General features: G+C 42.3%; 2 protein-coding genes across 2 annotated transcripts in view; one reads left to right on the forward strand and one right to left on the reverse strand.

The window, feature by feature from the left end:
- Nucleotides 1-245: 245 nt before the first annotated feature.
- egfem1 (EGF-like and EMI domain containing 1) overlaps nucleotides 246-26158 on the reverse strand; it is a 62996-nt gene continuing 37083 nt past the window's right edge. The window contains exons 15-38 of the mRNA XM_080888276.1: nucleotides 24839-24967; nucleotides 24314-24442; nucleotides 20482-20616; nucleotides 19982-20116; nucleotides 18818-18943; nucleotides 17318-17449; nucleotides 16894-17022; nucleotides 16675-16806; nucleotides 16229-16357; nucleotides 11720-11848; nucleotides 10909-11037; nucleotides 10494-10622; nucleotides 8761-8889; nucleotides 8300-8428; nucleotides 8069-8197; nucleotides 6319-6450; nucleotides 5978-6106; nucleotides 5344-5472; nucleotides 4173-4301; nucleotides 3746-3874; nucleotides 3436-3564; nucleotides 2468-2596; nucleotides 2199-2327; nucleotides 246-656 (exon numbers count right to left, since the gene is read on the reverse strand). Coding sequence (XP_080744402.1) covers nucleotides 577-656; nucleotides 2199-2327; nucleotides 2468-2596; nucleotides 3436-3564; nucleotides 3746-3874; nucleotides 4173-4301; nucleotides 5344-5472; nucleotides 5978-6106; nucleotides 6319-6450; nucleotides 8069-8197; nucleotides 8300-8428; nucleotides 8761-8889; nucleotides 10494-10622; nucleotides 10909-11037; nucleotides 11720-11848; nucleotides 16229-16357; nucleotides 16675-16806; nucleotides 16894-17022; nucleotides 17318-17449; nucleotides 18818-18943; nucleotides 19982-20116; nucleotides 20482-20616; nucleotides 24314-24442; nucleotides 24839-24967 — 3065 coding nt within the window. The 3' untranslated portion in view covers nucleotides 246-576. The remainder of the gene's footprint in view (nucleotides 657-2198; nucleotides 2328-2467; nucleotides 2597-3435; nucleotides 3565-3745; nucleotides 3875-4172; nucleotides 4302-5343; nucleotides 5473-5977; nucleotides 6107-6318; nucleotides 6451-8068; nucleotides 8198-8299; nucleotides 8429-8760; nucleotides 8890-10493; nucleotides 10623-10908; nucleotides 11038-11719; nucleotides 11849-16228; nucleotides 16358-16674; nucleotides 16807-16893; nucleotides 17023-17317; nucleotides 17450-18817; nucleotides 18944-19981; nucleotides 20117-20481; nucleotides 20617-24313; nucleotides 24443-24838; nucleotides 24968-26158) is intronic.
- LOC308400525 (EH domain-containing protein 2-like) lies at nucleotides 20625-24028 on the forward strand. Its single transcript, XM_080888277.1, has 6 exons — nucleotides 20625-21580; nucleotides 21702-21878; nucleotides 21993-22090; nucleotides 22482-22894; nucleotides 22994-23158; nucleotides 23265-24028. The coding sequence occupies exons 1-6, from the start codon at nucleotides 21360-21362 to the stop codon at nucleotides 23823-23825; spliced, it is 1635 nt and encodes a 544-aa protein (XP_080744403.1). The 5' UTR covers nucleotides 20625-21359; the 3' UTR covers nucleotides 23826-24028.

Below are 26158 nucleotides of genomic sequence, written 5' to 3' on the forward strand. Positions count from 1 at the left end.
TTTTCACTTTTGGACCATATTTTTGTGTCTCGCGTTGACTTTTTCTGTGTGTGTTCATCTTTTGTGTTTTAAAATAAGTAAACAAGCTGCCCCGGTATTTCTAAATCTGTTTCATACATTTTTATTTTTACATAGATATATGCTTGGCATTCTTTTACACTAAACATTAAGCCTTTTATGGACACCCACATAAAAAAAGTGGCAGTGGATGAAAAGAATCTCGTGTCAGTAACAAATGTAATTCAGGTGTGTGTGTGTGTGTGTGTGTGTGTGTGTGTGTGTGTGTGTGTGTGTGTGTGTGTGTGTGTGCGCGCGTATTGCTAAGGAGCTTGTGTAACTCTGAACTTTTAATTTTAGATTGACTGGGTACGTTTGAGTTCATGAGTTCAGGTCCACTAGTTGATCGCCCCCGAGCTTGGGATTTGGTGATTGAGTGCCAGTTTCTGACAGCCGACTACAAGTTTGAGCGAACATATTAACACCAGCATTACCTTTACCGAGATGATCTGAGTAATGCTTCACTGAGCCAAGTCCTGTGTTTGAACACCCAGTCAGATGTTTGTACCTCTGCTTGGGTTATGTGGTTTTGCTGCCTGTTCTTCTCTTTCGTTGGGACACAGAGAAGTTCAGCACTCCCGGGGTTTGGTGGAGCGGTGCTGAAAAGAAAAAAAAAGAGGCAAGAAGACATCAGCACTATTTGCAAATCAAAAGCAAATGTTCTGGGGATTTTGGAGGAGAAGTTACTGCTACGTAGTCTCCCCGTGCGCTTGGCTTTGAGGAGGTAAAATGAAGACAGCTTCAAGACTGGCTTCATGCTGGGTGCAGATTAAAATAACTGTCAGGAGACGGGAGCAGCTATTGAGAGAGACAGGGTGACACACAGAGTGATGGGGCTCAGCCTCTCACACTTCATGACACAGTATTTCACTAAAGCTGGTTCAGCTTTACAGCCCTTGACCCTGGGTGTCTATGTTTTCTGTGTGTGCGAGTGTGTGCGCATGTGTGTGGTCAGGTATTAGTCATGTTATGGGGACTTGAGTGGATTTACAGAGACACATTATGGGTTGGTGTCTCCCAAAAGGCAACAAAAAGTCAGTGCTCACAATGTGAATTGTTAATTTGAAAGGGGAGGACACTCTTTAAGGTTAAATGATGATAGAGGTTAGGCAGATAATCTGTAGTCCTCTAATGTAATGATACATGGTTGTCTGTGTCTACAATACTGTGCAAAAGTCTTGAGTCACACCTCATTTCTTTATATTGTACTTTACTGTGATTTTAAGTAGTCTTGATAGTTCCCCAGGCTTTCTGAAGGTCTTTCAAAAACATTTTCACTCATTGGCTAATTTTTCAGTCTTTTTTAATTCCAATTCTTGTGCCTGATCAATTTTAGAGGAATGTTTTTTCTTTCTTTTTTTTTGTTTTGCGATATAACAGACAACTTAGCAGAGAACTAATTTTGAACTGTATTTTCAGGCCCTTTGCTACTTGCAGCTTTGTTCCCTCTTATTTAACTGAATCTACAAAAAATGCAATAGACAGTTTGACAGACATAGCATAGTATTTTTGTACCACCAAGGTGGTTCCCATGAGTTTCATAGATAAAAGCGTGATATGAGATATATCATGCAATATATATTATGCAATCTATCCTAAAAAAAATGAGGAAACTTGACAAATGGAAGACAAAACGAAGAAGTGGAAGGTCTAAAACCAAATCATTTTAAAAGTGATGTAATGATCATCAGATTACATCAGAGTTTGATCCACCATTCAATACCATCTGAAAATGATCTGATTGACAATGGCTTTTCAATATGACAATGATCCCAGACACACTTATAATGCAGTAAAAGCACACAGTGCAACACAATCATTGATGGATTGGCCTCCCCAGAGCCTGAACCTCATCATTATTGAAGCAGTGCGTGATCATCTTGACAGAGAACAAAAGGCAGACGACATCCAAAGAAGAGCTTTGAATGTCCTTCAAGAAGCCTGAAGAACTATTCCTGAAGACTACTTGTATTTTGCCTTGTATGCTGTATTTCCATGTATGTTTGCAGACTTCAATAAATTCCTCCACCTATTTCCCATTTACTTCCACACATATGCAAAAATTAGAGGTTGCTCAAGTCTTTTAGATACTTGCACTATGCGTCTCATAGTGCAAGTATCTATTTTCTTCGTGTGTTTACCTTCACTACATGAAGGGTCAAGCCAGGTGAGCGGGCACAGGCAACGTCCATTCACCCTATCACAGCGGGCCCTGTCAGAACAGCGACACAGCAGGGAGCACTCAGGGCCAAAACGGTCTTCGTCACAGGCTGAGAAAAAAAAAAAGGCACAGTGAAAGAAATGAGGAAATTCAAAGAAAGGAAAGACTTGACGCAAGACACCCTAAGTGATCTTTTTTTAATATCTATTTTGGATTTAAGTGAATCATGTTAATAAAAGTAATATCTACTTTTTTCACATCTGTGCCCCGTTCTTCCTGGGGGACAGAGACAGCGTCCTGTCAATGGGTCACATGGGGCCTCGCCAGCACAGTCACATGATCTTTCACAGTTCGGTCCAAAGCTGCCAGCCTCACATCCTGAGAAGAAAAAACAGAAACATTCACACGCATACTTTGAAAAATGCAGTAATGATCATTCAAGTTCTTCTTTAACTACACGGAAACTGCTTCATTAGACATGAATAGCCTGGGAGTGCACTGAAACCTGCTGTAAGTAGTTGATAACACGTGTATACGTAAAAATATCCTTTTTTTTTTTTATTACATAATCCCACAAAGTAAAGCTTTTAGAACGAGATGACGATTAACACATTTAATAAACATTTTGGAAATTGAAATTTAGTTCTTAGCACACATGCAAATATAAATTTAATGGAAATGAATGGATTCACATACTAACAACAGCATTTAGTTATAAGAAACTGTGCATAAACATTTTCTCAGATAGACACAAACACCCTGATCGATCCAGGTCGGTGTCCTTCTACCTTCTAGCTGCTCTTCAGTGCTCAGTCCTATCTCCTGCTGGTACTGAAGTGGCCATTAAGGCACTCAAACTGGGGCTGAGAGCCCCACGAGCTTGCAGGAGGGCATGAGGATGTAACAAGAATGCATTAAGCAGTAGGGAAACACCCGTCTCTCATCAAATAACCAGCCTGCCTGCCCACCTACCTAACAGCCTGTCTGCCAGCCACCACACACTCACATTTTGCTGGAAGTCTCTCATTCATTCATGCTCATATCTCCCCATGTACAGTCGCAGCTGGCTATCCAGGTGGCCATTTAACAATGAGCACAAACATGTGACTGTGAGCACTGCTGTGTTTTAAGTCTTCGCAGACATGCTGAATTACAAATATCCCTCTTTGTTACTCGTTTAACCTTTACTCCCATGTAGTTGCATGTAACATACTTACGTCTTTGGCACTGTGAGCCATGGTAGCCCGGTGGACACGCACATTTGCCTGTCACAGGATCGCACGCTTGCAGCACCTTACAAACACAGGTGTGTGCGCAATTCACTCCAAAAAACCCAGATGGGCACGCTGGGAGGAACACAAGACAGAGGATTTAGGTTGGTTAAAAAGGTGTTTTATCTGGATTCATTCAGTCTTCTATGTGACCAGGGGAGTTTGAAAAAGATCTACATTTCATAATGTCAACGGGACTTCTAGTAACCTTATAACCAAGTTTTCTTTTCTTTATTTTGAGTGAGGGTTTGCATACTGTGTTGACAGGAGTGGCCGTAGTATCCTGCAGTACAGCTGCAGCTGCCAGTGAAGCGGTCGCAGGTCCCATTGTTGAGGCATGGACAGTCTTGTGCACAATCAAGCCCATATTTTCCCTGTGGACAGGCTACACACACAGACACACACAATGGGTTGATAACACTAGAAAGAAATGTGACATATAAGCCTGAGTGATGATTATTGGAGTAAAAAAGTAAAAAAATGTGTGCATCAAACATTAAACACTGAAAACATTAAAACTGGGGAAAATGTCTTCTTCATAAATACAGACTGAAGTCCATCATGTAGCTAATAATGGGGAAACTACTGCAATATAAAGTTTGTTGTTGGCTTTTAATTTGAAATGACCACAATCAAATTCTGCTGAGTTTAGGATTTTTTTTATTGTGGAATATCTGGAGTACCTGTCTCACAGCGGGGTCCAGTCCAGCCGAGGCCGCACTTGCAGGACCCATCACTGGGGTCACACAAAGCCCCGTTCAGACAGCTGCAAGCGTTTCTGCACTGCATGCCATAGCGCCCCCTGGGACACACTGGAGAAACAATTTTCAGGAAACATCATAATACACTAGAACTCTTCTGTTCAGCAAAAGCACTAGTGGTTGCACCAAACATAAAACACACACAGTGCACAGCTCGCGCTTTCCCTTGTCTCTTTCACACACGCGCGCGCGCGCACACACACACAAACGCGACTGCACTAACCACGCTCGTGTTTATTTAAGCAACAGTTTCTAAAGAGATGGCAAAGTAGCCTAATTTGGCGCTGATATAAAAGAATAATCATGTTTCTCTGGGTAATTTAGATTGGGAAAACAATAAGCAAGCCGTCTTTGATTCCCCTGTTTATTTATTTGCTTCCTTGCCAAATCCAGCGACACGGAACACAGAGAATGAGCCACTTTAGGTTTATGTAAACATTCAACAAGAGGAACTTAAGAGGTGGTATGTCCAAGTACATGCAGGAGGCTGAAGACGAGAACATTTAGTGCAGGCAGCGCTGGAAATTCCCTGTTTGCAATCCAGCTGAATTGCTGATAAAAGGAGAGATTAAGAAAACTCAGCTCTGCCTCTGTTTAGTGGGAATAAAAGCCCTGTGATCATCGCAGCGCTTACACTGAGGAAATGGAGAATTTGTAACTTAAATACACAGGGAAAATGTTGAAAACTACACCCTCATTTTAGTGGTTGTTTCTCATTTCTAGTTAAGTGTCCTGTTTCTAAAGAACTCATTAGAGCCAGTGGTTCCTAATGATGCATGGCAGTCTCAGTGGTGACTCTCTGTAAACTCGAGAGGATTGTAAAAGAAAAATGTCTAAATATAAAGCCTGTTTGATATGTGTGATATGGTTCTGCTTAAAGTTGAACAGCGAGGTGACACTTTAAAGCTGCTGCAAAATGTTAAATGTGCCAGTATGTATCCTGTTTAGAGTCAGTCTTGAAACTACTCTTGTAGTTCTTTGAATATCATTCTCTGATGTGCAGCACTGTTCTTGCCACTTTGCATCTAAAATTCTGCAAATATATAATTTTGCACTAATATACTGCAAATAAACATCCTCGGTTTAACGTTACCTTGCTCGCAGGACAATCCCATCCTACCAGGGCCACAGATACACCTCCCGGTTACTGGGTGACACTGTCCTCCTTCCCCACACATGCACATCTTAGCACAGTCTTTCCCATAGTATCCACTTGGACAACCTGCATGAATAGATATGCTTTCATCCATATGAAAGAACAAATTAAAAACTATGCATGTATTAATTTTACAGGCATCTGCATTACTTCAGTTGATGTCGACCAGAATTTTGTAACGCAACATAAAGAATGGTTGTATCAAAAAAAGTCTCTAAATCAATCCAGTTAGATTCAATTTTATTTATATAGGACTGAATCAAAACAACATTGACCTCAAGGCATTTTATATTGTAAGATAAAGACCCTACAATAATGCAGAGAAAATCAAGGTTTGTCACTTGGTGACAGTGGGAAGGAAAAACTCCCTTGTAGCAGGAAAACCCCCCCCAGTAGAACAAGGCTCAGGTAGGGCAGCCATCTGCCGCAACTGGTTGGGAGTGAGGGGAAGGTGACAGGGTAAAAGAAAGACTGTGACTCTAATCAAGCTATAAGTATAAGTAGGCAGAAATATGACTCGCAAATATGACTTTTATTAGAGGACAAGGACATTCAAGCTTTCTTGACTTACTTGAGCTGCAGTCGCTGCCTATGAAGCCAGGAGGACAGTAGCAGGAACCAGTCCTGAAGTCACAGCGACCACCATTGATGCAGCTGCACCTGGACTTGCAGTTCGGCCCAAAAGTCCCCGCTCTACATCCTACAGAAAAACCAGACACACAAAACTATTACTAGCTTAAATTAAACATATCATTGAGTCATGCAAATCTAAAGTGTAGCCAAATATGTACTCCGCAGCAATAGTTATTTCATTAGACTTCCTGTTTTATTAAAAACTAAATAAATAAATGGATAATAGCAGGTGCGTCTTATTAGCCAGTGGTTGCAACAGAAGATTAACAGTATACTTACTTAGCCCACATCGCGGCCCATAATAACCGGGCAAGCAGCTACATTTCCCCGTCACCGGATGGCACTGCTCTTGGTCTCCTGAACACTGGCACAGCTTGGTGCAGTTTTGTCCGAACACTCCAGCAGGGCAGGCTAAAATGATCAAACCGGCAGCACATCACGCACATTAGCACAACAGAAGAATGTAAGAAGCAATTTTTGGGATCATTTACCTTCTTTGTTCAAAGGTGAATGATAAATCTTCGATGCACAGGTCAGCTGAACAACTAACCTCTCATGCCTGGATCAAAGACAGTGGTATTGTATTATGCTTATAATTTAATATCTTTATAATATATATATGTTTGTGTGTAAATATATATTCTGATTTTTTGTTTGTCTGAAGCTCTCCAAGCGTCAAATGGAGCACAGAGATTGAGCTGGGTTGAGTCGGCTGTGTTCTTACCAATGGAAATACTGATACTGATTTAGGAATGAGTGCTGCCTGAAGAAGAGTGCGCAGCAGGTTGTGAATCAGTGTAAAAAGACCTAAAATGAACTTTGTGCTGGGGTGCTTACAGGTAGCTGTGTCGGGTATTTGCCTTCTGACCTGAACCTACCATTGGTAATATCTAAAGACGTTTGGGGCTGCAGTGCAGTTTAAAAGCATGTTAATTAGTAAGCTTTCAAAAATCCTATTGTTAATTTATAGCCTAAAACGTGTGTGTTAATTAAAGCTTTGTTAAAAGAAGATACATATTTCTGGATATAAATAAAATAAATAAAAATGAAAAGGAATGAGCCTCAAATGCAGTCTTAATTTTTCATTGTTATCCCTGATGGGCATTGCACACCCGAAAAGAAACATTGTGCAGATATCCATAGTGCTCGTGATACAGCAGCAGATAAGGCCTTTATGCACACATTCAATAGTATGTGGGAACAAAGACGCATGCCGTTTCCCTTTCCTTCCTCAGATTATCCTGCGAACATACTGGGACATTCAGTATTGACTGCTAATGACACCAAAACTCGCAGCAACTTTCCCTGGTGCCCAAACCCAGGCAAACACAGAGGGACATTCTTTCACACACCCTGTCTGCATACATACATATGCGCTCATCACAATAATGAATGAAGTCCCCAGACAATCAGTCATAGGGAACAAGATGAATCTGTGAACCGAGCATGTTTTCAGGTGAGACCACAGCACTAAGCTACTCAGTCAGGCAGCAGCAGGCAGCGTGGGGGACAGATAAGAAAGGACTCCAGACTAAAGAGGCAATTACGGTGCTGTCATTATGCATGTCTGCCTTCCAAAAGCCCTTATCCGCCGCCGAGGAGACAAAAACAATGCCTTCTGTTTTACTTGGCAACCGGTGTGTAACATTTATCAGATGTCTGGGGAGTGTGTGAGGAGAGGAACGGAGCTGAGGCCGTAAGGAAGGGGAGGAGGGTGGGTGAGTAGAAGGCGCGGTGAAGGGCTGAGGAGGGACGCTGCTTATATACACTCCTTAAGGGTACGGTTTGAATAATGAAACATTCTCACAAGCACACAATTGGTTTGTTTCAAGGCGACAGTCTTTTTATCAACAAGGTAGCTAAATGGCCTCAAATGTAAGCCATGTAGGTATACTCTCCTGACTACCTGTTACAGGTAAAGGACATTAGTGAAAGTCTGTGGATATTTAAGATCTAAAAATTGAGCAAGCAAGCCACTAATCACCTCATGATTAGAATTCATTCAGACAGGTTTTGTTTTCCTTCTTACTTTTCTCGCAGCCAGCCCCTGTGAGTCCAGCTGGGCAGCCACAGCTCCCCGTCTCATGGTGACAGGACACTCCAGCCTGGCACTGACACCGCTGGGCACAGGAAGCACCGTAGAACCCCGGGAGGCAGGCTGTCAGTCAATACACACATCACACACACAGTCACTTCACTCTTATGTTCTTTAGTGCCAGTTTCATTCAGCCACAATTTCCTCAGTCCTGTATGCACTCACATTTGTCACACCTGGCTCCTCTCCAGCCTGGCACGCACTCACAGCGGCCTGTCACATGGTGGCAACTCGAACTATGGGCACAGTCACACCTCTGCTCACAACCCTCCCCGAAGAATCCCTTAGAACAGGCTTCAGACAAAAAACACAAGCGCTTGCGGTTAGCATGCAACATCGCAGCCAAGGATGCACTTTTAGAAGATGTTTACCTTTTATATGCTTGGAAGGCTAACTGCACAAACTGTTTTGACATACCATGTTATAAGCTATCGGCTTCTTTTCCTGGAGTAAACAAACCTTTCTGCTGCTGATATCCAAATGTTAGCAAATGGAGCACAGGGGCATGCCTGTCTCTCATGATGTTGAGAGACAGGCTACAATTTTATGTGTCTTTGAAAAAAAACCCCGCATCAGCAGGTACTAGATTATGATAAAACAACTATGCTGTAAGTATAGGAAATCACCTGACTGGCAGAGGTCTCCTGTCCAACCATGGAGACACACACATTTTCCTGTCACTCTGTCGCATCTCCCTCCATTCATACAGGGGCAGACCTCGGTGCAGTTCTTTCCATAACGTCCTTCTTCACACTCTGGGACAGATGGAAAGGAAGGTTAAGAGAAAAGTTACATTCAAGTAATAATTTATCACACAAATACAACATGGCTTTTCCAAGGCACCAAATTATGAAGACAGGGACAGAAAGACAAAATATTTAATCAAGAAAAAAAGTTTTGTTTCTCTTAGCTTCCCTACAATGTGCATTCACTATCCCCCTATTACATACACCTTTTGAGCAGTGAGTTGGACTTTCCGGTTGCCTACAGAACTGCCTGTTTCACCACATAGATTCAATAAGTTGCTGGAAACATTCCTCAGAGATTGTGATCCACACTGACATGACACAGTTGCTGCAGATTTGTCAGCTGCACATCCATGATGTCAATGTCCCGTTCCACATCCCAAAGGTACTCTGTTGGATTGAGATCCAGTGACTGGGGAGGTCATTTGAGTACAGTGAACTCACTGTCATGTTCAAGAAACCAGTTTGAGATGATGGAGTTTTGTGATATGGCACTTTCTCCTGCTGTGGAAGAAGACATCAGAAAGTACACAAACTGGTCACAAAGGGAATGAAAGCATTGAAGGCTGTGGTGTTTAAACAATGCTCAGTTGGTACGAAGGGACCAATAAAGTATCCCAACAACACCAGCCTGAACTGCTGATACAAGGCGATACAATGTCCTATTTGAATGTTGCAGCAGAAATCAAGGCCCATCATAGTTTTTCAAATATTCAGTTTCTAATTCTGGTTAACCTTAGTGAACTGTAACTTCAGTTTACTGTTTTGTAGCTTGTCACACCTGGCGCCCAGTAGCAGAAGACCTGGTGTGCTCTTCTGCTACTAGGCGATCGTGGCTCAAGAGTTGGCAGTTCGTCTTGTAGTCGGAAGGTTGCCGGTTCGAGCTGGCTCGGACAGTCTCGGTCGTTGTGTCCTTGGGCAAGACACCCTATTGGTGATGACCAGAGGGGCCGATGGTGCGACCTGGCAGCCTTGCTTCTGTCAGTCTGCTCCAGGGCAGCTGTGGCTACAACTGTAGCTTGCCTCCACCAGTGTGTGAGAGTGAATGAATAGTGGAATTGTAAAGTGCTTTGAGGGCCCCGAAAAGCGCTGTATAAATGCAATCCATTATTATTACTGGAGTGCATCTGCTTCAAGGTTTGATGTGTTGTTTGTTCAGAGATGCTCTCCTGCCTTCCTTGGTTATAATGAGTGGTTACTTGAGTTAATGTTGCCTTCCTGTCAGCTTGAAGTGGTCTGGCCCTTCTCCTCTGACCTTTAAAATCAGCAAGACATTTTCTCCCAGACAACTGCCTCTCATTGGATATTGTCTCTTTTTCTTGCCTTTCTCTGTAAACAATAGAGATGGTTGTGTGGGAAAATCCCAGCAGATCAGGAGATTCTGAAATTCTCAAACCAGCCCATCTGGCACCCACAACCACGTTTAACGCTGCTTAAACCTTTCATCTCCATTCTGATGCTCAGTTTGAACTTTAGCAGGTGGTCTTCACCATGTCTACATCCTTAAATGGAATGAGTTACTGCCATGTGATTGGCTGATTAGATATTTGCATTAACTGGCAGCTGAAAAGTTGTAAAAAACACAGTTTAATCCGTAGTACTGTCAGACTCACCCAGTTCACAAGCTGCTCCAGTCCATCCCAGTGGGCAGGAGCACCGGCCACTGATCCTGTTACAAGTCCCTCCATTTTGACACAGACATTGACTTGAACAGTGCCCTCCATATCGTCCTGCAGGACAGGCTGAATACACACAACATAGTATAAGCATTTGAGTTTTGACTGCAAACGTTCTATTATATTTTTCTAGCCTTTCTTATATCATGAGTTCATTTCTGCAAGTGCAGTAACTGCGCCAAGAGATTCCCGAGATAGATAACATGACTAACGTCGGTTTTCAGAGTCTGCTGACTGATATTTACACTGCCAAAAAGTTCTACAACACAGCACAGTGGTTTGAAAAATAGACTTCTTTGACATTACGGTCATCATGCTCAGTAATTAGCAGTTTAACTGATGAGCCACTCACGCAGTTGGCACCTATCTCCGGTCCACCCAGCTGTGCAGCTGCATCTCCCAGTCACATGGTTACACTGGCCTCCGTTCTGACACTCACAGGTCTGACTGCATTGCTCTCCAAACTGACCCTCTGGGCATTCTGCCACACACATGCAGGCACACACACACATTCAATAATATTCAAGTTGCATTCCTAGAAAACAGACGTGAGAGCTAATTGGTCATTTGAGACATTATGGTTTTTAGCACCCATATTGTAAACGCAGTAATAATCAAAGTCCAAGATGGCATTTGGGGTTTAAGAAAGAGGAAAATGCAATAATGACAGAGGTGCATGATTAAGTCATGCTCGTGGCTTTCTGCTCACTCTGGTTCTGGTAGTTAGAACCACAAAATGGCTGTGGGCGAGAGGAAAGTCTTGAATAAGACTGCAGAATGACAGACTAAGGACTTTAGTGGGTATTTCACTGGCTTCATTAAAACAATGGCATGAAATCCTCAAGAAACTTCAGCCTGAGAACACTGGTTAGCTGCTAAAGTCTCTTCCAAGTTGAGCTCTCCCTTTCCTAATGTTGATCGCTATATACATGTGGGTGCATTTATCCAGAATAGACTTCAATTAAACCATGTATGCCAGAGGGCACTCTTGCACTCCCTCCTTTCTCCACCCTTACCCATCCCTAAAAAAGTCATTGGCAATGTCTCATTATAGAGATAATTGTTCACAAACACTTCATAGCTGAGTTTAAGGAGAGGATGTCGTGATGGGCTGCAGTGAGGGCCTCCCTCACACCCTGTTTTAATGATGTGGCTTCCATTACCCAGAATGCAGTGTGGTCCTGCCCAGCCGGCGGTGCACAGGCAGGCTCCTGTGATGTGGTGGCAACGGGCACCGTTCCTGCACTCGCACATCTGGCCACAGTCAAGACTGTAAAAGCCGTCCGGGCACACTGTGGGCCGAGATAAAACATCCGACTGGTTAGAACTGGCAGCTTCAGAAAAAAGAGGAGAGGAGAAGGTTTAGATGCCAATATTTTTTTATTTAGTTCTTTTTTTTTCCTTTCCCACTCTCACTCTGTTCCCCTTCTTCCTACTTTCTCTCTCTGTCCTACTGAAAATACCAATATCAAATTGCAGTACCACACTGCGGCTGTTGCAAAGCGTCTGCGTTCGTTAAGTGAGCTCATGTCCCACATGTGTGGTGGATCTGGGCCACATCAAAAGTTTATGGCGGCTCGGAGGCCGTTCCCTCTGGGAGGGGGGGGGGGTTAGAGAGGGCACAAAGAGCCGGTAAATAGAGCACCTGCTGAGTCCACAGGCCCCACCAACACTCGACAAAACAAAGCCTGGTGTTACTGTACCCACACACATACACACACACGACAGTGCTGCTGCAGATGCAAGGCGATGCCAGTTTAAGGTCTGTTTCCCATTCTCAAGGAAAGTTAGAGAAATCGCTCGAGTGTGTGTGTATAGTCAAGTGACACTCACAGAGTTTGGTAAACACAGTGCCTCCCCATCCAGAGGAACCTAGCCAGAGGTTGCGGGATGAATGAGCCTTTCCACTGCTTGGATGTAAATATTATCTGTAAGCATGACTTCACTAGAGCAGGAAAGAATAACTCTGTTTATTCACGGCCTATATTTTTGATCGGTCAATTTGTCACCGTGGAGATCACAGGCAAACTCGGATGATAGTCGTATCCTGCAAAACAAAAACTTCACCCACACGGGTCTTTATTTATGGGAACGCTGCTATTTCCCTGCCAAAGCATGGACTGACTGACATTTCTCTCTTCGAGTACCCTCTTCTGTTTCCTGTTGCAGCAGTGTGCGAGAAATGGTTTGCATAGAGTCTGTCCAAATTATCTCAGCAGCCAGCAGCTCTTTCATTCCGTTTATATACTACTTCTTCTGTGAATAAGGAAAGCAGAGCGCAACATGACCAAAGGAAGCCACAAATTGGCAAAAATGTGTAACTTGGTGGTTTCATGTATTATAAATGCCGCATTAGTCAGGGTGTTCCCCTACGGTTAATGCATCATACCCTCCTGCTCTCGCTCAAATTGATGACGGTGTCCACTCCTCCTTTTTTTCTGCCTCAAGGCCTCAAATTGGGAAAAAAGTATCTTTGCTGCTCAGCAGTTTCTGGCATGGCCGTCGTTGTGTTCCCACGCTGACAGCATGACGTCTTTGACTCTCTCTGTAGTGGTTAGGCTGTGATGTTATTAAAGCTAGCCCACTGAGGATGCTGTCATTTTAATGCAGCTGTACATTAACTCTGTGGTAGCAAAATCGTCGGTTTATTGTCTCCTGTTTATTATTATCATAGCGTTTGCTGACACCATGGCAACAAGCTGGCATTGCTTGTCCTGCAGGAAAAAATGCCTTAGTGCCATTACTTTGATATATCGTGAGCACCTCAACACATCTCTGCTGCTAAAATATAAACAGAAAGCATCTCAGATGAGTCATGTTCCCTTTTAATAAGAGGAACAATAAGCCCATCAACAGATGTAGCAATTACTCTCCTTTTCAGCGGACAAAGTTTACAGCAGCGCGCGCACTTTATTTTAAGTCTTTAGGCAGTTGCACAATTTTGAATGACAAACTTTGTATTTGTATACACCAGTAGGGGGCGACTGGTTTCCATATTAACCACAGAGCTGCAATCTGTCATTTGATATGAGCCCAGTGTCTGCTAGTGTTTGTAAATGCAGAGTCTTCCCTCTGAGTCTTTGTTTATAGGTAGGAACACAGGATTCGGTCCACCATCACACACAAACTCACACACATACTGTGTGCCATCATTGAAAGACTCCATCTCGAGACTAAATGAGCTCTTTAAGACAGAAGGATTATTTCCAGATCCCCGGTTGTGTAAGAGCCACTGCTGTCAGCCCATAAAGCAGGTCCAGGGACCACACAGCCAGGGAGAGCAGACCACAGAAATAGAGCGGATAGAGAGAACTCAGAATAGAACTTCCTGGTTCTATTCAGGGTCTGCGTACACTGAAAGAGGTCAATGCTGCAACAACAAAACGGCCCGGTTTCTTCAACAAGAACACGGATGTTCAATGCTCCTCAGACCACAGTTCTTTTTTACTGCAACAAAATGAACTCTGTTTTGTTTTTGTTTTTTTGATGCAGACATCAAAGCTGTGGACCAGAAGCGCGGCATGATCGGCTTTAATTGAAGAAGCTGTGTGCTGGATGCATGTCAGGCCTCTTTCCTCCAATAATACTTGATGGGAATGCTTAGCATCAACCTCAGTACCACAAGAATGCTGAACACAACAAGGCCTTTGGCCTTATCAAGCTATCTGAATCTTGTGGAGCCAACTACTTTTGTGAATAACAAGATCTAAGTTCTAATGAGAAGTCATTTTGTTCCCTTTAATTCTTTGAAACCGATCAAGTAAAGAGGTCTTTACGTTGTCAAGCCAAGGCCTGGCTTTTCCTGAAGGAAGAGGCTCATTAGAACACTGAGAAACTGGACACCTTTGTTTGAGGGGAATGGGCCTTCAGAAACTAAAATCTAGTCAGAGTGATAGCTCCATTTCCACAGCAACGTCCAATCAGACTGCAGCCATTAACCTGTTATGACTAGGGATGTGAAGCTCTCCTCTGGTGTGGCATGGCTGTGATTTACAATGCCCTGTGTACTAGGGAGGCGCTATGAATTTCTGGAACTAGTAGTACAGTCACAGTAAATCTTTTGCTTTGTAATAACAGGAGGCCACTTCAAGTCAAAACAACTCTATTACATCGTTAAAACTCTCAGACTGTCGTTACGTCTTGTAGTTCAGGACAAATACAGGTGAATATTTGTTATGTGAAAGGTTTGCTATGGCAGGATGCTGATACAAATTATATCTTGGAATTCTGAAATGGTTCGCTCATGATATTATAAGGACAGCGGGACGAGTCGCGGGATTTGGCGGACGCTTCACTGAAGTTGGAGAAAAGATTGAAGAATGTCCTGCAACACCCTCTAGTGATGAAAAATAAAAATGTTAGCAGGAATGGAGCGGAGCGTTCAGTGTGGACCGTTTTAAAGACGCAAAGTGTTAATGCCATAATCTTACATCAAACTAGAATCAGGAATTACATTTTGCAAAACATTTACATTTGTGATAAAAAAAATGATGGGCCAAACTTTATTGGTAGTGATTTGGGGCTTTTTAAAATAATTTATTAATGGTAAAAATAACTGACTGCAACTTCCTCTTGCTCAAGCTAATATATGCTGATATTATGTCAAATAAAGCAAAGAAAAACATTAAATCCTCAAGAAAGAGAAAGTGATATATTCTCCACTTTGGCTTCAATTGCGTATCTAGAACATCAGTGATGTCATGAGCTCACCATGTGACCCATCACATGGTATTGCTTTGTGTATGTTTTTTGTTGAGACTGGTCAGCTATTATAAAAATAAAGAGAATTTGCAGACAGTCATACATGGGACACACAAATCTGGTTTCACTAAAGAAGTGATTCTTGTGAAAACTAAAAAGTTCCCATAAAACTTGACCTTGAGCATGATTTAGGCAAAAACTCAGTAGGTGATCATTGTGTGCAAGGTTCACTAAATTCTGACGAATCGTGCAATGTAGTGCATAGATGGATGGATAGATGCATCATAATCTCATAAACACAACAGTCCACCGGAGGCATCAGTTGAAAACAAGAACAAAATCAAAGGAGTGTGTTTATCCATGATTTGATCAGTTCAAGTTTGCAGGGAAACATTTAAATTACTTTGCTTAGCTAAAGAGGATCGACATGGCATTCTATTAAAATGAGACATCCGCTTATGACGGGACTGCCACAGACATATTTTGGAGTCAATAGTGAATAATGTTGCATGGTTATCCAGAGTACCGGAATTGCAAAGGCTTTCATTTCTTCTCAGGGATGGACTAAGTTTTGTTCACATGCAGCTGCAAGCGAGGGAGGCAGAAGGACATGGCGGATCTCAAAACGTGGATTACTTCTGGAATTAGGTTTAAGAGAAAAAAAAGATCCTAAGGGTTTATTCTTGAAGTGAGAAGGAACCAAAATCACTGTTAATAGCTTAAAGTACATATAAAGATACAATTATAGCCACATTTGTGTCTAATAATGCAATTAAAAGTTCCTTAAATCAAACTTTCACTCTAAAGCCAGTATACCAAAAAAAGTTGTACAAGTGATTTAATAACATTTTTGAGATTTTTATGGCTGTAGCAAGGTTGGGGCTACATAAAACAGGCATATTAGGAACACAATATATATTTATGTAAAGACATAAGATTAGAAATAACATCAGAGACAACACATGGCTTACTTTTCTCACAGAAGGTGCCCGTATACCCAGGAGAGCATGTACAGGCTCCGCTCACATGGTCACAGAGGGCTCCATTCTCACACTGGCACAGCTGGGCACAGCCCCGACCATAAGTGCCATTCATACACTCTGTGAATTGGAGCATGCACATTACACAGTCTCTTGACTGTCCAACTAAAAAAAATGCCAATCCAAATAAAAACCCAGAAGACTCCCCACATGTGTCTCCATCTATCATTTTAAACAGAGATTTATATAACATGTAAAATCTAAAGTTATACAGTATCAGGATCAAATAAAACATTTAAACTGTATTGTGCTTGTTAAACATAAAATCAAAAAAATACTGACTGTGGTGCTGTAACTGAAATGGCCCCAAGGTGGCAGCATTTAGTAAAATATACAAAATGATACAAAATGATTTAGTAGCTAAGGCAATAACTTACTCTTTTCACATCGGTCTCCTGTGTAGCCGGCCTCACATGCACACTGACCACTGACTGGGTCACAGCCCAGAGACTGTTCGTGGCACTGACAAGAACTGGTGCACCCTTGTCCCCAGAAACCAGGATCACATACTGCAAACATTACAGTGAAGGGTGAGTTATTTTCTCTGCTACTCTGTCAGATTCTCTTATTTTTGTCTCATTTGTTTACATTCTCACATGTTGCACAATCGTGGCCTCTTTTTCCAGGAGGGCAAATGCATTTCCCAGTCTGTGGGTCACAACTGGCATCAGGGTGGCAAGAGCAAGGTGTTAGACAGCCTGGTCCATGGTACCCAGCAGGACACTCTACACAACACAGGTGATTAATCAGAAAACTGATTCTGTCATGAACTTTCTATAATTAAATATAATTAAAGTGTTCAAGCAAGTCGAGGCGATTACAGTAATTTCAAAATCCAAGTGTGACATCATCATTTTTTGTTTTTGTTTTTTAAAATTTGAGGTTGAATAAGTAAAAAAAAAAGTTGTATGCCTCATTAAATATATTATCATCAGCATTAAGGTCAGCTACAGCTTACACATTTGGTTTATTAAATGATTTTTTTTTTGTTTTAATCTCAGAAATTTCATGCAAACTCACTGTTTTGGCAGAGCTGTCCCATGAATCCTGGCTCACACTCACATGTACCGGTCTGCTTGTTGCACGAGCCTCTGTTCTGACACTCAGGACAAGAAGACTGGCACTTTGACCCCCAGAATCCATCAGGGCAGTCTGGGAAACAGCAAGTACCTTTCACTTTGATAGAGCAGTACGCAGTATTTATGTTTTTAACTTCTCAGATTTAATACACATTCAAATATTGTAGAAATTGTAGTAAAGTGCAGTTTTGAGCCATCCACGATTTTTTTTAATATTTTGCTTTCAGACTTTTTTGTCATTTTTTTAAAGTCATCCTGAGCAAAAGTGCTCAAGACTTTTTGTAGGTCTCTCAAAGTTTTTCTTTGGTCATTGACTGCTTTTTAGCTCATTGTCAGTCCAGTCCTGAGATAAACCAGTTTACACAAAATGCCAAAGACAACACAGTTTGAAAGGAATAAAAAAGGTATTTTTACACCAACAGAGGTAACTCCAAGAATCTGAAACCTTTCCCATATCGTCATGGTGAGCAGAAGAAGTGGGAGTCCTAAAATGATACTTCAGAGCAGTAATTGAAAGTTGTCCTTAAGAAACAGGAAAAAAATCCAACAACCATCTGACACAGGACCCCAAAGATCCATCTGACTCTTCAGATGAACAAGCTACTGATCACTGAAGCCTCATCAAAAATGGTGTCAGTGTGAGGACGGCAGTCAAGAAATCATTCTTATGGAAGAAAAAAAACAGGGAGAAAAAAGGCTGAGTTATGCCAAACTACACAAGACCCACACTGAAAATCAGTGGCAACAGGTCAGGAATAATGAATCCAAATTTGACATTTTTGGTCCAAATTATTGTTTATATGTACGAGGGAGGTCGGGGATCTTGTAAAAAGTGATGGAGTTATGAAAACATGAGATTTTGATCCACTATGGAAGATCATCTGAAAAGTACAATCATACAACGATTCCAAACACACTGGTAAATCAATAAAAAATATACCTATATGGAAAAATAACACAATGGATCACTATCAGTTATGGACTGGCCTCCGCAGAGCCCAGACCTCTACATTACTGAAGCAGTGTGGGATCATCTTGACAGAGAACAGAACAAAAGTCAGCCAACAGCTTTGAATGTCCTTCAAGAAGCCTGGAGAACTATTCCTGAAGCCTGCTTAAAGAAACTAAAAGAAATATTGACTAAGGGAGTTAATGTTGTTTAAAGTTCGTCATTAAAGATATTGACTTACAAGTTTGTTAGGTGCAGTGATTTATTTAAAAATGTCCAAACATAACATGGAAACCCAGTATATAAGGCAAAAAATGTTTGTACAATTCTATTTGTGTTTTTCCCAGCAAATTAAAGGAAAAGAGGGATGGCTCAAAACCTTTGCACATTTCTGTAACTCTCTGAGAGGGGTAACAAATGTCCAGCCTGCAAACAAGAAAGATAATTGATTGTCTTCTTTCTATTATTATAGGACATTGCAATAATGAATACCTTCCTGGCACGAGTGTCCCATCTTTCCATCAGGACAGATGCATTGTCCAGTTATGGGATCACAAGGAGCTCCACTGCAATCACAGGTCAGAAGACAGTTCTCTCCATAGCTTCCAGCTTGGCAGGCTAGCAACACAAAATACACAACAGACATGATGTAACAGGAGAAAAAATAAAAGACTGGGTTACACAACAGTGAAAAAAATTATTAAGAGAGGCAGCTGGACAAGTGAAAATGTTGAAATCATAATCACTTGATGCTTATTTATTCAGCCTCTGCCAAAAGCTCCTGCTGTAATAACTGAATTAAATCGCCCCTGTCATGACCTGGCCTGCAACTTAAGCTATGGACAACCTAGAGAAAAACGAAAAAAAAACTTTTATTTGGGTTGCAAACCCAGCACGCCTAGGCTTGGACTGTGCACTAGTCCTGACACATGGTAACTCTGTTATCTTAGTCCGCTCCCCAGAGACATAAAGTGATGTTTTTACCAGAGGCTCCTGAGCAATATTCAGCATCACTCTAGAGCACAGTACAGAGGGTTGAACTTTCCATCAACCAGCAGAGTAAACAGCCAGAGGGCACCCTGCTGTACAGGAACCCTACTTTCTAGTTGTGTAGTTTGCAACAACAAGAACACCTGCACTGACCAGGTGAATTCATAGATGCATTTCACCTACTACATCCACGTAATCAGTCAAAGCTATCAAATGATGAATAGAAGAAGGAGGCGAGGATAGAGGAGTAAAGAAAGATCTGTATGCTTTGCAGGAAATTAAAAATGTGACAAAGCTGAGCAAACACATAACAAAATGCGCTGCTTTGAAAAAGGCACACAGTTGCACAAGCAACAACTATGCAAACTATAAGCATGCGTGCTGACACGTGTCAGTATGCCGGCCCACGCAGTTCACAAATTCACACACATTATTACACTGTGCGGTCTTTCACTATAAAAGCTGTGACCACATGAGTGCACTGTGGAATCGAGCTCTGTGGAGAACACTGCGTTTGCAGAGGTTAAAAGGAACGAGTGATATTATTAATGCGAGCCAAACATCTGAAAATAACTGCACTGCATACGTTAGACGTCAAAATAACTGAACATGCGCTCTTACATTGGCTTTTACAAAGTGCTTTAAATCATTTTTTTTTTTGCTTACCCAGTTGACAGTTATGTCCGTGAAGCCCTGCAGGACATTGCTGGCTGCACTCTCCAGTCTTGGGGTCACATGACCCTCCACCTGGACAGTCACATGGCTGCTCACAGCCGGGCCCGAAAAAGCCTGGATCGCATTCTACAATGAGACACGCAGATGCATAAAAGATTAAGATGGTGTGCAGTCTCTAACCAAATATCTTGGATACCTTCATCGAGTAGAAGCTTGACTGTTAAAGACCACCGACAACCTCCTAAACTCTTCTTCTTCTACACACTAATATACTAAAACTGTACTGCAAGGAAACAGCAAGACTCCCCTTTGTAGCTCACATTAGAGATGCATTACTGCAACTGGAAACATATTTGTTCATGTTTAGAACCTTTAAAACAGCTGAGAAAGTAATACGCCCTCGTCTCTGTTCAGCATTTGGCTTGAAAATGTAACCAAACACAAATCTTAACCACTTCATTCCTGTCAAGGAATAAACGTGCTTTTTATACCTTGTTCACATCGTGGGCCGTGATACGCAGCCTTGCAGAAACAGCTTCCCGTTTTGGGGTCACAGGCGGTGGAATGTTCTTGAACACAGTCGCACTCCTTGGAACAGCCCGCTCCGTGCGTCCACCTGGGACAAGCTGAGAGGTTTTAAAAACAGACAGAAAAAGGCTGATAGTATGGAAGTAGAAGGTTAGATTATCCTCTTGTGTTTGAGTAATACTACGCAAAATCCGTTCATTAGACACTTATATAAATGTTGATAGCTGCAGAAATGCTGCACTAAACCAACTTCACCTTCTGTTGTCTAAAGTTTAGCTGGTCACAATTTCATGGAAAAAAGGAAAATAAATTGAAATTAAACATTCTTTGCTATCGAAATGCACTTAAAAATGAGCCAAACAAACACACCCAGTCACCATGTTATGATAACGATAGATTTCTGCTGGCTGAAGTCATGTGACTGCTGCCTCCTGTTTCTCCTGATTTATTGAACTTTGACTCCTCTGACTGTTTTTGCAAGTACTTTAATTTCTGCTTGTATATAAACGCATTTAATAAACAGATTTAAGTTTTGTGCATGACCTTTAAGTCTGACAATTGTTACAACCCTGTGGGTGAATCTTGCCAAAACTGTCCCCACACAGCAACAAAAGCTGAGCTGCACTCCACCCTGTCCCTCTCGATATTGGCTTTATGTTAGGTGCAGCTGCAGGCTCCAGTTACACCCTCTCCACCCTCTCTAATGTCCCGCTGCAGGATGAAGCAGACAGCTGTGAGAATCTGATAATATGCCTTGTGCACATTCTTCCATCATTTAGTTGGGTCTAAGAAGAGCGAGCAGCTTCCACACTGAGAAATTAAGAGTAAAACTGCTGTCGCCATGTCCTTCCGGAGGCTTTGGAGCACCCCGAAAGCAATGGGGGACGTCAACATGGTGACAGAGGAGCTGAAGAATCTTTATTACAAGCGGCTGCTGCCAGTAGAAAAATACTATTCTTTCCATCACTTTCACTCACCAAGCTATGAGGACGCAGACTTTGACAACAAACCGATGGTGCTGGTGATGGGTCAGTACTCAACAGGAAAGACTACTTTTATCAGGTAAGCTCAGGACTTGGATCATTAAAAAGAAAAAGGGAAAAAAAGGATCTGCATGCATTAACTTGCCATGTTTTAAACAAAGGGAGATAACAGTGCTGGTTTGCACCATGTGTGTCTCAAGGTATCTCATAGAGCAAGATTTTCTTGGTAGCAGAGTTGGGCCAGAGCCAACCACTGACTGCTTCACTGCCCTCATGTATGGAGAAGTCGAGGGAATCATCCCTGGGAATGCCCTCACGATGGACCAGAAAAAGCCCTTTCGCAACCTCGACCCTTTTGGAAATTCGTTTCTGAACAGGTGATGAGCGTTCACAGAGGAGAATTCCTGTTTGTATAATGTACTGATAGGATTATGCTTTGCCATTATTCCTATAAATGAATCAAGTAATCCTGAAATGCATCACATTTACAGGTTTCAGTGTGTTCAGATGCCAAATCAGATCCTTGAGAGTATCAGCATAATTGACACGCCAGGCATCTTGACTGCTGCTAAAAGAAAACTGAGCCGAGGTGAGGCTGAATGTCTTCTAATTTCCCTTTTAGTGCCAGAGGAAATTAACAAGCCTTTGCTTCTATTAATGTTGGACTGTGGGAGCAGAGTGATAAATGTAGTAGACCCAGTGAAGTAGGAACATTTCAGCCAGCAAAATTCAAACACTTGAAGGCAGAAGCAAAGCTGATGAAAGCAGTATGACTTTGGGCTGGCAGGAGATAAGCTGAGAGGAACTGAAAAGCCTTTGCTTCGTTTTATGGACACATTTTTCAGTGGGTGTAACCGAAATGGCTTGAAACCAGTGAGGACCTCTGGGATGTGTAAAACGTTCCTCGATGGCTTGAGGCTGTGAGGCTGTGTTACATACAGTCTTAATGAAACCCCTATGTTTCTGTTCCTTCTCCCCAGGCTATGACTTCGCAGCAGTGCTGCGCTGGTTTGCAGAGCGTGTCGATCGGATCATCCTGCTGTTTGACGCGCATAAGCTGGAGTTTTCTGATGAGCTCACACGAGCATTCGAGGCCCTGTGCGGTTATGAGGACAAGTTGCGTGTGGTTCTCAACAAAGCTGACAGGGTGGACTCTCAGTATCTGATGAGAGTGTATGGCGCCCTCATGTGGTCACTGGGAAAAGTGTTTCGAACCCCTGAGATTTTACGGGTTTACATCGGATCCTTCTGGTCAGAGCCGAGGCAGATGTGCGACCACTACCAGCTGATAGAGTTGGAGGAGGAGGATTTGTTGGCCGATATAAGGAACCTGCCACGCAACGCTGCAGTACGCAAGCTGAATGACCTGGTGAAGAGAGCGCGCTTAGTGAGGGTCAGAAATCAGCCGTTATGATAAATTCCAACCGGTACTTTGCATATACAAATCCAGCTGCTGTGGTGACCTTTATGACTCCCTTGTGTTTCTTCACAGGCTCATGCACACATTATCAGCTATCTGAAGCAGGAGATGCCAACCATTTTTTGTAGAGAAAGCAAGAAGCATAATCTGATCTACCAGCTTCCCGTGATTTTTAGCAAGATTCAGCAGCAGCATCGTGTCCCAGCTGGCGATTTCCCCAACTGCACAAAGATGCAGGTCAACAAAACAACTTCTTTGATTATTGTTTAAATACCATATTTGTTAGATTTCATTCACTCTAATGTTCTGTGTTAGTCTCACATGCGATTGCACACATTTTCAGGAGAAACTTTTGGGGCAAGACTTCTCAAAGTTCAAGAAGCTAAAACCGAGCCTTATGGCCTCCTTGGATAAACTCCTCAGCACTGACATCGCCAAGCTGGTCCCCTACATCCAACAACAAGAACAGAGAAAGCGATCCCTCCACGGAGTGCTGGACGGGGAATTTTTGAGAACATTCAAGCCCGAGCATTACAGCAGAGACCCGTTCAAAGAACCTCCCATAGACGAGGGGAGCGAGCTAGATTTCGATGAGTGGGTAGTGGAGAAATACAAACCCAAATACGATGAGATTTTCTACAACCTCAATCCAACTGAGGGCAAACTTAGCGGAACCAAAGTCAAAGAGTGGATGACAAAGACTCTTCTGCCCAACTCTGTGCTCGCTCACATCTGGAGGCTGTCCGATGTAGACGGGGATGGCATGCTGGACGATGAGGAGTTTGCTTTGGCAGTCCACCTCATCGAGGAGAAAGTGGAGGGCCACTGGCTCCCCAGAGAGCTGCCTCCACACCTGGTGCCACCATCAAAACGGCCAAGTGAAGCAAGCGACGTGTCGGTGTGAACTTGTCATCCAAAGGAAACGGAAAGCTGAGAACGTGTATTCATTACAAGTAAAATTAATGCAGATTTTTTACAATGTTGGCAGTTTGAGTACTATGAAAACTGAAGTGTGTGTGTGTGTGTGTGTGTGTGTGTGTGTGTGTGTGTGTGTGTGTGTGTGTGTGTGTGTGTGTGTGTGTGTGTGTGTGTGTGTGTGTGTGCAAACCTGAAAACGTATTAACAGCTGACACAACCTAAAGCTTACTGTTATTGGTTATGAATGATTTGATTTTGAAGTATTATTCACACTTTTTTTGACAACTACGTTATTGTTGTCATCTTATAAGGAAACACAACAGCAAATATTATCAGTTGCATGGACAGTCTCTCTTCAGCTAATGCAGTAAAAGTTTCATATTCCCTGACTGTTAAGCTTTTCTTTAATATGTGACATTAAAAACATTGACATTGCTATCACCAATATTTTGAACTCTAACAATTCTCACTCACCCAGGTGGCAAAAACGCCCATATAATCCTGGAGGGCACAGGCAGCCTCCATAGAGACGATGGCAGTGCACACTGTTGGGACAGTTGCACTTTCTTCTGCAGTGCCTCCCAAAAAAACCCTTTGGGCAACCTGTGAGCAAGAATAATGCCAAATAAATTAGTCCCTGCTTAGATTCAAAAATACAACAGAGCCCACATGCCTCATTTGTGAGAAGACATCTTTAATAATGGTAATGACTCATTCAGCACACACTGAAGCAGAGTACAGGGCAGTGATTTCCAAACCCTGGGATATCAAGATGAATCTAGTTATTTATAAGATAATCACCCTGGTATGAAACAAGCTTTAATTTATGTTTTTTTTCCTTATCTTTCTAGCATAAATCTTTTTAATGACTCGTCAGTTTTAGAGGATAAAAGCATTCTGACAGATGTCTAATCACATAGTTAAATTCATGTGGAGGGGGTCGCAAGCAAACTAGACCCAGGTGGTTGCATGCGTCTGTAGGAATGCGTGTATACAAACCATCCTCGCAGAGCAAGCCTTGCACCCCAGGGGGGCACAAACACTTGCCAGTCACAGGGTCACAGGAGCCTCCATTCTGACAGCGACACAGGCTGTTGCAGGCCTGTCCGTAGCTCCCCTGTGGACAAGCTGAAGAGAAAGGAGATGAAGATTTTTTTTTGGCTCAAAAAAAGTTCAGTGTGGAAATCCAAAGATATATATATATTTATTTATTTTTTAATTTGAAAATAAACACATCAAAAGCTAGAGTTTTGGTCTAGGCAGTAAACACTTTCAGCTTCCGTCCTCTCTTTCCTGGTGTTGTGGGTTTGCCTGACTTTCTTAATCTCACTGGCCTTGTTAGCAGTTCTGAGAAGAAACAGCTGGCTGTTTAAGACGTGCTCAAGTATTCTAATCCATCAAGTTAACTGCTGCTTAACTTCCATATCGCAGCTTCTTTACAACAGTTTTATATCGCAGGATGAAATTGTTTAAAATAGTGTAGCAACGGCAGCACCCTGTGGAACAGGATAAGAACAGGAAATAGTTCAGAATGAATGAATTAATATATAAATGAAGGGACAAGACGTATTTAGAGAAATCATAATAATATATGAAAAAGGCAGTGAACAGGTCAGTAGGCAAGGGTGTCGTTTTGTATTGAGGTACCCTCTTGACCAGGTTCTCCCTAGAAAAAAAGTTTGTAATCTCAAGGGACTTCCTGGTTAAATAAAATAAATACTTAAGGCATCCTGAGACAACATGTATAACAAAGAGAGCTAGTTTTAAACACCATAAATACTTGTAATGCTTCAACAGCAGTATTAAGAGTTGGCACACTGCTTCAGCGATATGATTCAAATATAATTCAATTATTTGAGATATGGGAAAGAGTAACCCAGTTAATTATATATTTTTTATATATATACAACTTCATACAATAAAAATGTTATATGTCACATTTTTTAAAGACCATACATGGCCCATATTTTTTTTCCTTATAGCCCCCTATGTTGTTGCCTACTGCACCATTCCCCATATCTTTGCCTCAGGCAGCAATATTCCTCATCTACTCCACCTGAAAATGCTGCCCAGGCCCATCACCTTCAGGGTGTGCATCTGAACACTGCCTCCCTCAGACTCTCGTTTCAGAATGCTTCTAATGGACTTATCACACGTGGCTCTCCTCCTCAGGTTCAGACCAAAAGACAGCCATTAATCACAGAGCTGGATGGGAACAATGAAGCTTTGCTTTGTAACCCAGTAGTGGACATCCTTGGCCTCGGGCTGTGCTCTTGCTGTGGGTCCTGGCCACAGTAGTAGCAGACAAATTGATTCCCC

Source organism: Rhamphochromis sp. 'chilingali' (assembly GCF_963969265.1).
Source record: "Rhamphochromis sp. 'chilingali' genome assembly, chromosome: 8".
Classification (NCBI taxonomy): Eukaryota; Metazoa; Chordata; class Actinopteri; order Cichliformes; family Cichlidae; genus Rhamphochromis; species Rhamphochromis sp. 'chilingali'.